Genomic DNA, 17,415 nt, shown 5'->3' on the forward strand with positions numbered 1-17,415 from the left:
TCTATTTGTCTGATTAATGAGTTCATGTCCAAAATGGATCTGCTACGTAACTGAACGAAGAGAAAATGCGCCCCATTGATTTTCATCCAGTCTGTCTGGGTTCTGTTATGTGTTTGTTTGAAGAGCGAAAAAAAATCTGCCTAATGCGCTTTTTCTTCTTTTCTAAAGAATGACGCATAACAGAACCTGTTAGTTACTGGATCCCTTATGCTTCCATCAGTTATGCAACAGATCCATTTTGGACGAGCGTTCCGTACATCTGTTTCTAGAAATGGAACAGGCTAATAGGATGCTCAAAGTCAGGTGTGAACGTTGCCTTATAATATACCAGAGGGACACCCTACATAACCTATGAAAACTGCTAGTTTCACTTTTTTACATCAATGTGTCCAAAGAGAGAACTTTGTAAACAAGGAGGAAGGTGAAAATGTTATTACTGTTACCACCAATAATGACCACTTTTAGTGTGAATGTAATGACAAGAAAGCAGTCTGTTAGGTTTCCTTGCTTACTGTATGACAGCGGCTTGCACTCTGGAGTAGTAAGTGTCCCCAACCTACCACTGTGCGACAAGCCACTTCGATCATCACTGAAGGCATACCTTAATGACAAAACTAAGGTTTACAGCTAGGAAGTTCACTTTTCCAAAAGTAACACTTTTTAATTTATTTCACATTCTGCTTTTTTTATACAATACTAACAACTTTTCATCACCTTTTGATTTGTACATACATGGTGGCTCGGCCATCAGTATGACATTAGCATGTATACACACATCTAGGCTGATATTTCTCACCTGGTGGTATATGGAGTCTATATAACAACTTGATTTTCTCGTTCATCTCGCCGTGATAAATAACGTCTGAAAGAAAAATAAATAAATAAAAACAGTATGGATATTAATTGATCATATAACGGCAGACTGCCATACCTAAACCTGCACACTATAGGATCCTTACTGTGATCATATACAAACAAAATTACCTAAACACCATGCAAAAGACTTGAACTCAATCAGAAGGTCCTGATTTTCATCCAATATCCGGAACATCCTTTCTGCTAAAACTTCAGTGTGAGAACCCCAGGGCCAAGGCGAGCACAACCTGAAGAGGGATGCAAACTGGCGACCATCGATCTTGTACTGTTCGGCATACGGTCGTCTAGGGTCATGGCGCTCAACTAATGAAGAGATCTCTTCCCAGTAACAACTGATGAAATGCTCTCTCTGAAACGATACAAGACAGATTTACGTGACAGAATGGTTCATAAATTATACTTCCATTATATCTCATCACTTGTCATCTTGTCACATTTGGCAGTTTTATGTCAGTCCCGACCAATTCCACTCACTTTTTGAAAACTGGTCAGAGCTTAGATGGTCTATAGTTAGACCACAAAAGTGCCATAAATTACGACAGAAATGAACCCCAGTATCTGAACGGAGCAAGTTTTGGCCGGTAGCTGAAAGATGGACCAAATTCATTAGGAGGTGCATCTTGCTAAAGTGCACTATTCATCAAAACTGGAGTGCAAAAAAAAACCACATTTATGAATCGGGGCCTTGGAACGAAATATGCAGCCAAAAAACAATTGGTGTAGCCTTCCAATTCCCCCTTTATAGAAAAATCTAGCATATGACTAATGTGCAAGTTGTTTGCTACATTTTCCATTGCAAATACTCAGCAATAAATTCTGATAACCGTTCTACAGCCAAATTGATTCAGAGACAAAAACAGTTGAACTTGGCTAATTTTGTGGCACTGAAAACGAATATGATACTTAAATTTGCTGATTGGCTTTAATTTTCAAGATCCAGAGGAGGTTGTAATTACTTATGACACCTTTCATGGAGGCTTATAGAACACTTGCGTCTGTTATTTCATCATTAGTATTGCATTGTTAGTAGCTAATCAACCCTTAGGCCGGGGTCACACTGGCGAGGAATACGGCCGAGTGAGAGGCGCTAAAAGCACGCATAAGACACGGACCAATGGTTCTCTATGGGGTCCCTCGCACCAGCCGTATATTTCTCATCCGTATTCTACGCTCCGTGCCAATCGCAGCATGCTGCGATTGTCAGCGTACTACGGCCGTAGTACGCCAATGCAAGTCTATGGGTGCGCAAAAAATACAGACTACACACGGACCACAAATGTGACCTGCGAGAAATACGCACCAGGTGTCTTTTAGCAAAGCCGGCAATTCAGTGCGCTATACAGTAAACTCACACTGACAGGTTTAATAAAGAAACGAAAGGATATATACACATAGGATACACATAGAATGCATATATATATATATATAGATATATATATATATATATATATATATATATATATATATATATATATATATAGATATATATATATAGATATATATCTATTCTTTGGTTTCTGTTATAAACCCTGTCATAGGGCTCCATTATATGACCATTTTGCAAGCCTGCGAGAAAATCTCGCCATACGGATTGCATACGGATGCTGACATGCGCAAAATACGCGACCACACCTTGATTACGGATGACATATGGAGCACTATTTAGGAGTCTGTCATCCGTATTACGCATGTAAAATACTGACCGTATTTTGCGTCGGTTAGTGTGACTCCAGCCTTATAGTCCGTAATGGTGGTGACCATCGGACATGAAGAGATACCAAACTTAAAGTTAAAAACCATAATGTTTTATTAATATATAAAATTTTATATTAAAAAGACAAGGCAAAGAAGCCGCCAAAGAAAAAGGGCTGGATACAGCAACTCAGATCAAAAAATGCAAAAATGAAACATTAGTATCAAACTGTCATAGGCGTAACAATACTGTTGGTAAATAAAGTGCAAATGCATGTTTAATAGTCTTAAGCAAATCCCGATATATTCTGGGATGAGTGAGAGGTGGTGGAGACACAAAAGGATAATTATTTATGAGTAGATCAAGGTGATCTCAAGCTGTGGAAGGTACTATTTTAAGTCTCACTCATACCATCCCAAACATCAAACCAGAAAAGAGGGGAGCGTTCCTGACCAAAATCCACCTGTTGGTCTCCACAAGAATCAAACACAAAACACAAATGTAATTCATAATGTTATACCTGGAGAGGGGACAGACCAGGAAAGCAAACTGAGGCCTGCATCCAGACCACACCCGACGGGCACAGTTTCACTATAGACTTTTTCTGGGGGCATTTACATAATCCTAACTACAGTTGCATCACCTACTTTTATAAATGCGCTCTCTGTGTAAGGTATTCAGTTTTAAGATTTCTTGCTTTAGTTTCTTAGCACATTGACATGTTTCTATATGTTTTTTTCAGATATGCTTTGTTCTTGCATTAACAAAGCATTTTTGCTACATATGCGGAAGTGTCACTTTTAGATCACAAAAGCGAACTTGACTACCATGATAAAAAAAAGCCTACAACCTGTAATTTGTGGTTTTGGAAATTACTCTATCTGAAAGGGAACCTGTCCCCTCTTTTGGCCGCTATAAGATATACAGCCTTCTATAATGCTGTAGATAAGCCCCCGATCCAACCTGCAAGATAAGAAAAATAAGTTTTATTATACTCACCCGGGCAGCTGTCTGGTCCGATGGCGTCTCAGGTCCTGGAGCCTCCCATCTTCATGCCATGCCGCCCTCCTGTTGCTTCATCTCTCCCCGGCATCGCGCTCATGCACAGGCGTACTTCTCTGCCCTATTGAGGGCAGACCAAAGTACTGCAGTGCGCAGGCGCTGGGAGAGGTCAGAGAGACCCAGAGCCTGCGCACTGCAGTACTTTACTCTGCCCTCGACAGGGCAGATAAGTACGCCTGGGCAGGAGCGTGATGCCGGGGAGCGATGAGGAAAGCAGGAGGGCGGCATCGCAAGAAGATGGGAGGCGCCAGACCTGCGACACCCATCGGACCAGACCGCAACGTCACCAAAATTGACACACTCAGACAACACCTCAGCCCTGGCTCCAAATTAGCAAAAGAATGCTGTAGATAAGCCCTGAAAGGTAGTGGCTGTATCTTATATCAACCAAAACTGCTGACAGGATCATTTTAAAAGAACTATGAGTGAAATCCTTAGAACAGAAAACATGGTAATAATCCGTCAAACACTATACCTAGTGGTGGAGGGGCTAAAGTAGCACAAAAGACTCCAATAATTAATGAATACACAAAGAAAAATAGAGCAAATTTGCTCTATTTTTCTTTGTGTATTCAACATTAAAAGAACTGAAGGAATTTCTGGCAAGCACTGGTTGTCAACTACATGTGACTACAATCTTCTACATTCTTCATATATCTGGCTTGTGGGACAGGGGAGCAAGATGGAAGCCTTTCCATACAAAGGAAAACTTCCCAGCCAGGCTATGTTTGCCAAAACCTACATTGTGTCTGCCAAAAGCATGTGTAAAACATGGTGTGGTCTGATGATACCAAAGTAGAACTTACTGGCCATAATTCAAAAAAGTATGTTTGGCATAAGCAAACACTACTCATCAGCAAAAGAACACCATACCCACAGTGAGGCACAGTGGGGCAGCATTATGCTTTGGGACTGGTTTTTGGCAGCTGGGGCTTTAGTCAATGTGGAGGGAATTATTACCAATTCCAGTTAATTATTCCTCAAAACCTTCACCTTTCAGCGCGACATCGACCCTAAGTATACCCCCAGGGCTGTGGAGTCGGTAAGCCAAATCTCAAACTCCTCAATTTCCCTGACTTACGACTACACAGCACTGGACTCACTATTGAGAGTGTACATAAAAAGCAGCACAGATTCATCTCAACTAAAAGCCAAGTTCCTTAGATCAGGAACAGAACAGGCATTTATAGGATATTTCATAACTTTCCCAAATTCTTAAGAAAACCACGTACATCACATACTTCAAAGAACTCCTGCACCCAATTTATTATATATTTTAGAAGTCGGTCCATTTTACACAAAAGCCAACGTCACCAAAATTGACATAGACTTAGACCACACCTCAGCCCTGGCTCCAAATCAGCAAGAGAATGGCTTTTGCCAGAGTAAGATCAAAGTTTTGGAAAAGCTCAGCCAGAGCCCAGACCTAAATCCAACTGAAAATCTGTGGGTAGTCTCTGAGTAACCCAAAGAGGGCTCTATGGCCAGGAGATGTCCTCACAAATCTGACAAATATGAAGCGCAACTGCGAGGAGCAACGAATGCCATTCTAGATGTGCTATGCAGATAGACTCCTACCTAAAAAGGCAGAATGCTGTCTTAAATTCAAAGGGTACTTCAACAGAGTATTAGTTTAAGGGTGTGAATATTTATGCAATCACATTATTTTAGTTCTTCATTTTTCAGTTTATTTTTCAACTGATTTGTACAGACTGCAGCAAAACCGCACAAAAGAAGCGACATGCTGCTTTTTTCAATCCGCAGCAAATCTGTGCACAGCGGATTTTGTTTTACATAGCCAATAATGGTACTGTACATTCACCTGCAGTTCTGCTGCAGCTCCGCAGGGCCAAATCCGCTGCGGATCCGCAGCAGAATCCGCACCGTGTGCACATAGCCTAAAGGTGGATAAAGTTCTGAAATTATTACTATTTGTATAATTTTTTACAAGACAAAAATCTGGTACTTTAACAGGGATGTGTAGAGTTTTTACATCCGTTGTAGGAAAACAGGGATTTTTGTGATAAACTCACCGTAAAATCCATTTCTCTGAGATGCTCATTGGGGGACACAGGTACTGTGGGTGTATGCCGCCTGGAGGCTGACACTAAGTGAAAAAAAGAGGTTTAGCTCCTCCTCTGCAGTATACACCCTCGCCCTGATTGCGGGGGGAAACCAGTTTAGTGCAAAAGCAGCAGGAGAACAACAAAATCAGCCTTAATGCAAGTAACAATATGTCTAGAAAATAACTACCTCAATGTCAACGAAAATGCACATTAATTAAATAAACAAGAGCCAACTGGCTATCAGGGTGGGTGTTGTGCCCCCAATGAGCGTCTCGGAGGTAAGGATTTTACGGTAAGTTTATAAAAAAAAAAATCCCTGTTTCTCCTTCGCCTCATTGGGGGACACAGATACTGTGGGATGTACTTAAGCAGTCCCTGGGTGGGAAGTTGACTCACCGATCCAAGCTACATGCACCTCCTGTCTAAAGGTGCGCCACCGCTGCTTGGAGAATCCTTCTACCTAGGCTCGCGTCCGCTGAAGCCGGAGTATGGATATTGTAATGTTTGGCAAATGTGTGCAGGCTGGACCAGGTTGCTGCCTTGCAAACCTGTTTCCGTCGAAGCCTGGTGCCAGTCAGGAAAGGTATGACAAGGAGACATCCTGTAGCGGCTCAAATGGTGCTTCCTGCAGAACGCCTAGGACCAGGTTAAGGTCCCAGGCCTCCAAAGTCTATAGCTGTAAATTGGCAGCAATTCTGTGCTGGAACAGGACGGATAAAGCCGATATCTGTCTCCTGAAAGAGCTCGGGGCCAATCCTGAGTCTATGCCAGACCGTAGAAAGGCCAAGATGTTGGGGATAGAGAATCTCAGCGGAGGATAACTGTGGTCTCGACACAAAGAAAAGGACACCTTCCAGGTGTAATGGTAAATTCGTGCCGAGGTTGGCTTCTGGGCGCTAACCATTGTAGCCACCACCTTGCGCCCAAACCCCGCCTGGGTCAGAATCCATGATTCAACGGCCATCCTGTCAAACACAGGGCCCCTGAGCTCGGGTGCAAGATCGGGCCCTGGGAAAGTAGATCTGGGCGCTCTGGCAGTCGCCAAGGAAAGTCGGCGAGCAGCTGCACTAGATCTGCGTACCACGCTCGACGGGGCCAGTCTGGGGTCAGCAGAATCGCTGAAATCCCCTCTGCTTTCATCTTCTTGATGACCCTCAGAAGTAGTGGCAGCGGGGGGGGGAATAAGTATGGGAGGCGAAACTGATTCCATGGCAGAACCAACGCATCCACGGCGATTGCCTGTGGGTCTCGGGACCGAGCGACAAACATGGGCACCTTGGCGTTCACCCTGGAGGCCATCAGGTCCACATCCGGTGTTCCCCACCGTTGGCAACTCTGCTGGAAGACCTCGGGGTGCAGTGACCATTCCCTGGACGCAAGACCCTGCCGGCTGAGAAAGTCTGCCGCCCAATTCTCCACGCTCGGGATGTGGACCGCCGATATCACCGAGTGGTTCTTTTCGGCCCAGTGAAGAACGTGCCCTACCTCGCGCATGGTTGCTCTGCTGCGGGTGCCCCCTTGATGATTTATGTAAGCCACCGCCGTGGCGGGGCGGCCTGCTAGAAGGTGCTGAAACTGTTGCAGAGCCAGCCAGATCACTCGTATTTACAACAAGTTGATCGGGAGGCGAGCCTCCTGCGGCGACCACTGTCCCTGGATCGTGTGGTGGCAAAAAAAAAATGCTCCCCAGCCGAGGAGGCTGGCATCGGTTGTGACTACCAACCAATGGTCTGGGAGAAAAGGTTTCCCCTGAAGCAGTGCGGAACTGACTGTCCACCACTCGAGTGACTGACTGACCTGAGAGGACAACCAGCACCGGTGATCAAGCGTGAATGGGTTCTTGTCCCAGTATGACAAGAGGGCGTGCTGCACGGGGGCAAAGATGAAACTGGGCGAACGGGATTGCTTCCATCGCTGCCGCCATCTTTCCTAGTATCCTCACCCCGAAAATGGATGGTGTGAGGGACCGGTCGGCGAAGCATCCGGACTCCCTGCCGGAGCACTAGGGCTTTGTCTCGAGGGAGAATTACCAACTCTTGGCAGGTGTCGAAGATCATCCCTAAAAAGGCAATCCTCTGAGCTGGGACCAGGGATGATTTCTTCATGTTGACCAACCATCCTAATGGGGATAGAGACACTTTCCTCGCATGCCCGAATTGAAGGGCCCTTGACCAAGAGGTCGTCTAAGTAAGGCAAAACGACTAGCCATGATGACTGCCATGACCTTTGTGAACACTCTGGGGGTGGTGGCTAGCCCGAAGGGCACCGCAGCGAACTGGAAATGTAAACCGCTGATGGCGAAGCGCAGAAATCTTTGATGCGGAGAGGAAAATGGGGGATGTGCAGGTAGGCGTCCTGGATGTCGATAGAGACCAAGTATTCTCCCTGCCCCATGGCCGATATAACTGAACGGAGAGACTCCATCTGGAAATGTCTGATCCTGATAAATTTGTTCAGGAGCTTTAGGTCCAAAACAGGCCTGACCGTCCCGTCTTTCTTGGGGACCGCAAATAGGTTGGAATAGAAGCCCTGAGCCTTCTCGTGCTCTGGTATAGGAATAATGACTCCGTTGTGCTGGAGTGATTCGATGGCTCCTAGTAATGCCCTTGCCCGGGTCTCCCCTTTGGGAAGACGAGAGAGAAAGAACAGCTTTGGGGGGTACCTGACAAACTATCTTGTACCCTGAGGACACCAGCTCTCTCACCCATGAGTCGTGTGCGACGGTGACCCAGATGTGGCGAACCAGAGTAGGTGGCCGCTTACTTTGCTGATGTCGCCTAAAGAATGCCTCGAGTCATTTGGCTGAGGATCTCTGGGACCTGGTTCCCCTCGACTTGGGCTGGCGAGCACGCAATCTCCCCAACGGGTTGGCTCTGAGACTTGTCAATCCCTATCCTGGTTGGGGCAACTTGAAGCGGCGGAATTGGCCGCTGTAGTCCACCCGGGGTAGCGAAAGGCCCGAAACCGTGCCTGAAACTGGTGGCGAAATGGCGGTTTGACCCTTTGTTGGGGAGAGAAACCCGCTCTTCCCTCCTGTGGCGTCGGAGATGAGCTGGTCTAACTTCTCTCCGAATAGGCGGCCGCACTGATAAGGTAGGGAAGTCAAGGACTTAGTGGAGGTTGAATCGGCCCGCCATGTCCTTAACCATAAGGCTCTCCAAATGGAAACTGTGTTTGCGGCAGCCAGTGCCGCGCAATTGGCCGCATCCAAAGAAGCACTGCTTAAGTAGTCCCCAGCCATAGCGATCTGACTCGCGATCTCTGATACCTCTGCAGATAGTTCCCTATCCTGCAAGGCTCTGTTCAATGATTCAGACAAAGAAATTATTGCCTTGGCTACCCACGTTGCCGCGAACGAGGGAGAGAGTGCTGATCCTGCCGCTTCAAAAACTGAGCGAGCCAAGCTCTCTATGAGACGATCAGTGGGGTCCTTAATAGGAGAACCACTAGGTACGGATAACAGGGTTTTAGAGGCCAAGCGTGACACGGGTGGATCCACCGTTGGAGATTCCGTCCATTTTTTACAGAGATCCGGGGCAAACAGATAACTTGCTTCCAGCGCCTTCTGGCCTGAGAAACGCCTGTCTGGCCATTCCCTGTGTCGTTGCACTATGTCCTCAAACTCTGGGTGAGTACAAAAAACTCTATGCGGCCGCTTAGCTCGCTTAAATGACACCTTATGGCCTGAAGCCAGGGTGGAATCATCCTCAATCCCCAGAGTCTGATTGACGGCTTCGATGAGGCTGTCCACTGTTTCTCGACACCCTGGGGTACCTAGATCCAGGGGTTCGTCTGAGTCATAATCTGAACTTTGCTTGCTCTAGACTGCTGGTGAGGGAGAGCGACAAGCAGAACTCACGGATGCCGAGGCACCGGACGGGCCGGGAGACGCCATGTGGGTTCGTTTCCCCCCGCGTCTGCCTGGAGTGAGAGCGGCCCCTGCAGGCCGTAGGCTCCTGTGAGGTGGAGGACTCCTCCAAGACAGGCGAGCCACTATCCCTGCCCCTATCTGGGGCATGAAGGGACCCGATTGCTGCGACAGTGATAAGGCCCCTTCTGAAAGACCGGGCTCAGTCGCAGGGGAGGGCTCCTGGGCGCGTTTGGAATCGCAGGCTTTGCATAATCGCTTGCTCTGCGCCCACGGGAAAGAGGCCCGACAAGAGATGCATGCAGCGTATAGGAACGTGTGCGTCTTCACTTTTCCGGAGATGCTGTATCTGCCAGGCATCAGTGCTGCAGCCTGCTGGGGGGGGGGGGGGGGGGGGGAACACTCCTCGTCTACCCGTAACGTGGCCTCTCCGGTTAGGGTGCAGCACTTACCCCAGTCCTGTGCCCCCTACATGTCCTGGAAGTGCCAGGCGTTGCTCCACTCAAAGAAGCGCGCGCCACAGCTGCGGGCGGGCTGTCGGAAGAGGCGGCATCCTAGGTGGTACTTACGGTTGAGGCCTAGCGCTGGTCCAAAGCCGGGAGCTCAATTACTTCGGCGCCCACCCAGGCCACGGGGGGTGGGCCGCCGGAAGTGACACGAAGAAGGGAGGCGGGACTTCCGTCTGCGGCCCAGCATTGGCCGAAGCCGCGGGCTGGATTTTCAGAGTCTGCCCGCGAGAGGGGGACGCCACCGACCGCCAGCCGAAGATACGTAGCCGGACGCCAGGACACGCCACCATGAGCGATGGGGGTGACTACCTTCGCCCGCAAGAAAAGGCTATGGGCTCCAGCCCTGTGGACGCTGCTGCAAGAGCCCTCCCAGGCCATCCCCTCCGTGACGATGCTTCAGCTTCCCAGCTCAGGTAGAGGGGAGGGAGGCCACATATAGGACGGTGCAGGCACCCTAGCTCCATCTAACCCCTTCAAGGGTTGAGGAAAGGGACCGTCCGCCGCCTTGCAGCACAGCAGTCTAGCATTAGTGGAGCAGTGGTGGCCGCACGGACTATGCTTGTGCCTCTGTACAGCCCATAGTTTCAATACCTAGGGGTGGTCAGGGCTAAGTCCGGCATCATGTCCCACGTTGCGGGAGAGGATACGTGGAGGCGACACTCGCACGTGCTCTCCCGTTGTTGGTTTGGGGAAATCGAACCCTTTCAATAGGATCCGTTGCCTCTGTCTCATCTTCATGGAAGATAAAAATAAAAAAAGTCTGGGAAAAAAAGACCAGATATGTCCCCCGTTGCGTGAGAGGGTACGTGGAGGCGATACTCACACGTTGTTGGTTTGGGGAGATCGCCCCTGTCTCATCTTCATAGAAAAAGGGAAAAAGAAGAAAAAAGAAAAAAAAAAAAAAGGAAGTCTGGAGAAAAAACAGACAGGTGCCTCCAAAGGACACGAAGCATGAACTGGTTTCCGCCTGCAAATCAGGGCGAGGGTGTATATGGCGTAGGAGGAGCTAACCTCTTTTTTTCACTTAGTGTCAGCCTTCAGGCGGCAGTAGCATACACCCACAGTACCTGTGTCCCCCAATGAGGCGAAGGAGAAAATAATGGTTTTCTATGGTACTCAGTCTGTGGCTGAGCTTTAGAGAAGTATCAATATTGCAACCATGGTGGCCTTCAGCAGTCTCCCAGCTGCCATGGTAACACATCGATACCCGATAATTGCGAGAAGGGGCAAATGTTCCATTTAAATGCTTCTGTCAGAGATTGACAGTGGCATCTAAATGATTAACAGCAGTTCAGCTCCAGCCATGGCTATTAGTCACATGCCAGCTATGTAATATAGCCAACATCTACCACGTGTGAATGGGCTCGGACTCTTGCCCAGGGTGTTATCACATTCTAATGAAGGAAGGGGTTAAATACATATTTGAATTGTTCATGTCCACGTACTTAATTGGAACAATATTACTGATAAAGTCAGAGTATAAACAGGTATGGCCATGCTTGCTGCAGATCAACAGTGCACGCACACCTGACAGGTAAGCAAGTACAGCAGTAGAGGGACATGAAGATGGATGTGCCCAAGACGTTACGGATGTCCAGATCCTCTCTCTTACCTTAAACATGTCAAAAAGATCTTCTAAATCTTCATGAATAAAAGACACATCAGGGGCAACAACTCTAAGCTAAAAAGGAAAGAGACATCTGGTGAGATTTAATGGGCGTCAGTGGCACAAATAAGTGAGAACTACAACTCTCAGAAATTATACACAGAAGATCTGTGCTATCCGATATTATTCAATATCGCCATTACTCAATATGAAGCAAAGACCTGTTGTATTAGATTATTATTAGGGCTATATGCTCCCCAAATATCTGGTATTAGTGGAGTCATAGGCTGGGCTGTTTGTGATCCTGTCCCATAGAGATCAGAGGCCCATGCATGAGGCAATATTTTTAACAACTTTCATGCTGTTTTAGTGAAATAACAGGCAGGTTTGCCTTTGCTGAACATGCACATTAAAGGAAATTTGTCAGCAGGTTTTGCTATGTAATCTGACAGCAGCATAATGTAGGGACACAGATCCGGATTCCAGTAATGCATCACTTAGTTTACTGGGTGCATAAGTTACGATAGAGACACAGTGTTCTCTGCTGCAGATCTAGCAGAGCTCAGTTGTTGAGCAGTGTATAACCCTACCCACACCACAGCTTTCTGTGTACATTGGATAGCAGTCATGCACAACTCAGGTCCTCAAAGGCCATCAACAGTGCATGTTTTCAGGATTTCCTTAGTATTGCACAGGTGATAATTTAGTCACCTGCACAGGTGATTAATCCAACACCTTGTGCAATGCTAATGAAATCCTGAAAACACGCACTGTTGGTGGCCCCTGAGGACCGGAGTTGTGCATGCTTGTTGTATAGTGACAGACCTGCTAATCTATGGTGGGGGAGTTATTGGACTAAAGGTACTGTCACACTTAGCGATATCGCTAGCAATATCGCTATAACTTGTGATGTTATAGCGATATCGCTACGTCTGATACTTACCTACGACCCGCTCCCCCGCTGGTTATCGCTGATTGCGCGAGAACATCCAGGACTGTTTCTCGTCGTCAGCTTCCTGTGGAGAGACGAGCGACGAGCATGGAGCCGGGCGGGAGGACGTCAGGATCGCCTAGTGTGACAGGTAAGTAGCGACCCCCGACCCCTTCGATGTCGCTGGTGAGATCTGCCTGTGTGGCAGCTCACTAGCGACCACTTAGCGATGCACCAGTGATCCTGACCGCGTCATATCGCTGGTCGGGATCGCTGGTGCATCGCTAAGTGTGACAGTACCTTAAGAGGCACAAGAGCAGTTTATCCTGTAGTGATTATCTCCTGCTGATAAAACACTGATTCTATTGGAACAGCAAAACACAGTAAAGGCCCAGTCACACTAAGTGATCTCGCTAGCGAGATTGCTGATTTTGTGACACATCAGCGATCTCGCCAGCGAGATCGCTGTGTGTGATGGGGATCAGCGACCGGCCATCCTGCCAGTTATCGCTGATCGTGCTGGATCGGCCTGGGCCGTTTTTCGATTGCTGGTCTCCCGCTGCCCAGCACGCATCGCTGCGTGTGACAGCGAGAGACCAGCGATCAGCGACGCCGGACGCTAATGTAAATGTCGGGTATCCAGGAGCTCCTGGATACCCGCTGTTTACCTTGGAAAACGGCGTACACGCTGGTTTCCAAGGTAAACGTTGGGTATCCACGAGTCGCGCGGCTCCTAGATACCCGATGTTTACCTTGGAAACCAGCATGTACGCCGGTTTCCAAGGTAAACGTCGGGTATCCAGGAGTGGCGCGGCTCCTGGATACCCGACGTTTACATTAGAAACCAGCGTCCAGCGTCGCTGGTCCTGATCACTGGGGCTGTCTATGTGACAGCTCACCAGTGATCAGCCTAACGATGTCCCAGCGATCCCATCATGTCGGATCGTTCATGGGATCACTGGGACATCGTTTAGTGTGACTGGGCCTTTACAAATCACTGGAAAAACCTACTGACAGATTCCGTTTCATAGGTGCCGACAACAATGTTAATTACATTACGGGGAAACAGTCATCTCATTTTTAGCATCTAAACTGTCCCTAGTGTGTTATTAGTGATGCAATGTGCATCACTAACAGGTTTTTTTTTTTTTAATTAAAAATGGCGGTCTAATCATGTGCAAAAAGCACTTTATATAGTTAGATCATACCTGCTCATTTAGATATAAGGGTGTGCTTTATTTTCGTTCAGACATGGGCGTTAATTTGATTGATGTTCTGGGTTGCGTTGATGTCACTTAAATCCGTTGTAAAGTCCCGCGCTTGCGCAGTATGGAGCTGTGCTTGCCCAGGGTGTAGCATGGAGCTGCATTTGAACAGTGTCAAGCGGGGAGCCTCTGTTGCTACACAATGTGCAATCGCGGCTCCATGCTTCACCCTGCGCAAGCCTGGAACATCAATGAAATTGCGTGGGTGGTGACATCCGTGACTGAACGAAAATAAAGCAGACCCCTATGACTAAATGAGCAGGTATGATCTAACTATATTAAGTGCTTTTTTGACATGATTACAGAGCTGGTTTTAATGAAAAAACCATGCTAGTGATGCACATTTCATCACTAACAATGCATTGGGGACAGTCTACATGCTGAAAAGGACAAGACAGGTTCCCTTTAACTATCCACAAGGTACTTACAACATTTTGTTTTGTAGTATCCTCATGGCTCTGAAGAACCTGGATCCTATTTTTACAGCGCAAGCGTTCAATTTGTTCAACAGAGCCGTTGCCAAATTTCTGAAATTACATAAAATAAATCAATCAGTTATATTCATGGGAATAGCAAAATGATAAACTGATCACTTTAAAAGAGAGAACCTCTGTGCACAAGCGACACAAGCACATAGCACTAAATGATTGTATTGATCAAGACAGATTTTATTTAGATATCGGTCGGCTTTTTCCTTCTCACACACTATATATACAGTTTTGCTCAAAAGTTTACATACCCTCGCAGAATTTTTGCGTTCTTGGCCTTTTTCCAGAGAATATGAATGATAACACCAAAACGTTTTCTCCACTCATGGTTAGTAGTTGGATGAAGCCATTCATTGTCAAACTACTGTGTTTTCTCTTTTTAGATCAATATGACAACCTAAAACACCCAAATGACACTGATCAAAAGTTCACATAGCCCATTTCTTAATACCATGGGTTGTCCCTTCTAACATCAATGACAGCTTGAAGTCTTTTGTGGTAGTTGTGGATGAGGTTATTTTCTCAGATGGTAAAGCTGCCCACTCTTCTTGGCAAAAAGCCTCCAGTTCCTGTAAATTCCTGGGCTGTCTAGCATGAACTGTGCACGCTTGAGATCCCCCCAGAGCGGCTCAATGATATTGAGGTCAGGAGACTGAGATCAGGAGACTGAGATGGCCACTCCAGATCCTTCACTTTGTTCTGCTCTAGCCAATGACAGGTCAACTTGGCTTTGTGTTTTTTATCATTGTCATGTTGGAACCTCCAAGTATGTCCCATGCGCAGCTTCCGGGCTGCAAATTTGCCTCAAGTATTTGCTGATAACGTGCTGCATTCATCTTTTCTTCAACTTTGACCCAAGTTTCCTGTGCCTTTGTAGCTCACACATCCCCAAAACATCAGTGATCCGCCTCCGTGCTTTACAGTAGGAATGGTGTTCTTTTCATCATAGGCCTTCTCTCCAAATGTAATGTTTATGGTTGTGGCCAAAAAGTTCAATTTTGGTCTCATCACTCCAATTACCTTGTTCCAGAAGTTTTGAGGCTTTTGTCTGTGCTGTTTTGCGTATTTTAGGCAATACTTTGTGGCATTTGATCAGTAATGGCTTTCTTCTGGCGATTCGACCATGCAGCCCATTTTTCTTCAAGTGCCTCCTTATTGTGCATCTTGAAACAGCTACATTGCTAGTTTTTAGAGAGTCCAGTATTTCAGATGATGTTATTTGTGGGTTTTTCTTTGCATCCCAAACAATTTTCTTGGCAGTTGTGGATGACTGTGGTTTTATTTTTACAGAGCCCCTGATTTTCCATATATTAATCACAGTTTGAACGCTGCTGACTAGCATTATAAATTCCTTGGATATCTTCTTGTATCCCTTTCCTGTTTTACACAGTTCAACTACCTTTTCCCGTACATCCGTTGACAATTCTTTTGCTTTCTCCATGACTCACAATCCAGGAACGTCAGTGGCTGGATGAAAGATGGAAGAATCTGTCGGGATCCCAGAAACTCACTCAGCTTTTATGATTACAAGCAAACAGGTCACAGGTGAGGATGTTACCTTTAGTAGCCAGTTAAACGCATTTGTGTCAACTTCTGTGCATGTTAACAGGCCAAAATCACAAGGGTATGTGAACTTTTGATCAGGGTCATTTGGATGTTTTGGGTTATCATTATAATTTAAAAAGAGAAAACACAGTAGTTTGACAATAAATTGCTTCACCCAACGACTAACCATGAGTGCAGACAAAGTTTTGGTGTTATCATTCATATTCTCTGAAAAAAGGAGAAGCAAAAATTCTGCTGGTGTATGTAAACTTTTGAGCACAACTGTATATATATATTTATTTATTTATAATGGCCATGCATGTATTCTAAACGGAGAGAGGGAAGTTAGCTTCAGCCAGACACCTGTTTGACAGATTATGTCCCTTCTGCAGTCTTCACACTTCTATGAATCACTGTCCGAGTACGTATTGTGATACAAGGACCGACCCTAGGTCTCCATTCCCAAAATCTGCAGGCTCATTGGCATGTACAAGGCTGCAGGAGACCTATGGCTAGTCCTTACATCGTAGTCTGTATTTGGACAATGATTCATGGATGTGTGTAACAAAATTAAGAACAAAAAGGTAGGGCCATGTTGAAGTTTAATGTGTCCCACCATTCTTTTCCCCAAAATCAACAGGCAGCAGCGAACCAGGCACATTCAAAAATGTTACATAATTATGGCCCTTTTTACAGTAGATTTTATCAATAATCATTTCAGGCTTTCATGTACATACCTCATAGGAATCCCGTATTAAATCTGCTATATCAGTTACCGGGTAAAGTTCCTGTTCATTATTCAATAAACTGTGTACGTTTCCAGTCTGTGGCAGAGGACTATCCTCATTCTTGACATGCTCTAAAAACCTATTCACAAGAACATTTTTCACTAGTAACTGCCATTCTATGGGAAGGTATGTACAAAATAGAAGCAGAACAGCAATATTACCATATAGCAAATTCCATGTGTTGCCTAATAGTCCTTATTTTTGATAATACCAAGTAGAAAGTGGCTATTCAGTCAAGGTCATGATACACTTTTGATATTATGTAACATTAACAGATTTAGTTATAATAATATTTCCAGTAACTAAAACTGAAATGGAGCAACAAAGAAAATTAGAAGTATCTCTAACCTGCTGAGAATCATTAGGGCCTGTCCGTCATCTTTACTGCCACACAGCTCCACAGCTGTGGCATCCAGAACTGCCAGTCCGATCTGGAAAATGGCCTTAATGCCATCAAAGAAGAAGCAGTCCACGACACTGACAGCGCTCTGCAGGGGCATAATGCTGATGAACAGCGTCAGGAACCATGACAAGGATATGGAAGCCAAAGTGGTCAAGTCAGTGATATGCTCTGCCAGCTCGGGAAGCCGCTCATGTATCAGCTCTTCAAAGACAGACTGGTCGACCTGGGCCCCTGTGAAGAACATTCCAAGAAATTAGTGACTTGAATACAATTTAGCAGATGATGTTTTCCATTTCTGCATCTGAGTATCACCAT

At 46.2% G+C, this 17,415-nt stretch overlaps 1 protein-coding gene across 5 annotated transcripts in view; it reads right to left on the reverse strand.

Annotated features, from left to right (window-relative positions):
* TBC1D8 (TBC1 domain family member 8) overlaps positions 1-17,415 on the reverse strand; it is a 159,053-nt gene that overhangs the window by 25,265 nt on the left and 116,373 nt on the right. For all 5 annotated transcript variants that reach the window (XM_073564225.1, XM_073564224.1, XM_073564223.1 and 2 more), the window contains 6 exons: positions 17,046-17,331; positions 16,647-16,776; positions 14,305-14,403; positions 11,687-11,755; positions 985-1,225; positions 797-862 (listed from right to left, as the gene is read on the reverse strand). In XM_073564225.1, the coding sequence (XP_073420326.1) occupies positions 797-862; positions 985-1,225; positions 11,687-11,755; positions 14,305-14,403; positions 16,647-16,776; positions 17,046-17,331 (891 nt within the window). The remainder of the gene's footprint in view (positions 1-796; positions 863-984; positions 1,226-11,686; positions 11,756-14,304; positions 14,404-16,646; positions 16,777-17,045; positions 17,332-17,415) is intronic.

Source organism: Dendrobates tinctorius, unplaced genomic scaffold (genome assembly GCF_039654945.1).
Source record: "Dendrobates tinctorius isolate UK_male_01 unplaced genomic scaffold, ASM3965494v1 ptg000437l, whole genome shotgun sequence".
NCBI classification, from domain to species: domain Eukaryota; kingdom Metazoa; phylum Chordata; class Amphibia; order Anura; family Dendrobatidae; genus Dendrobates; species Dendrobates tinctorius.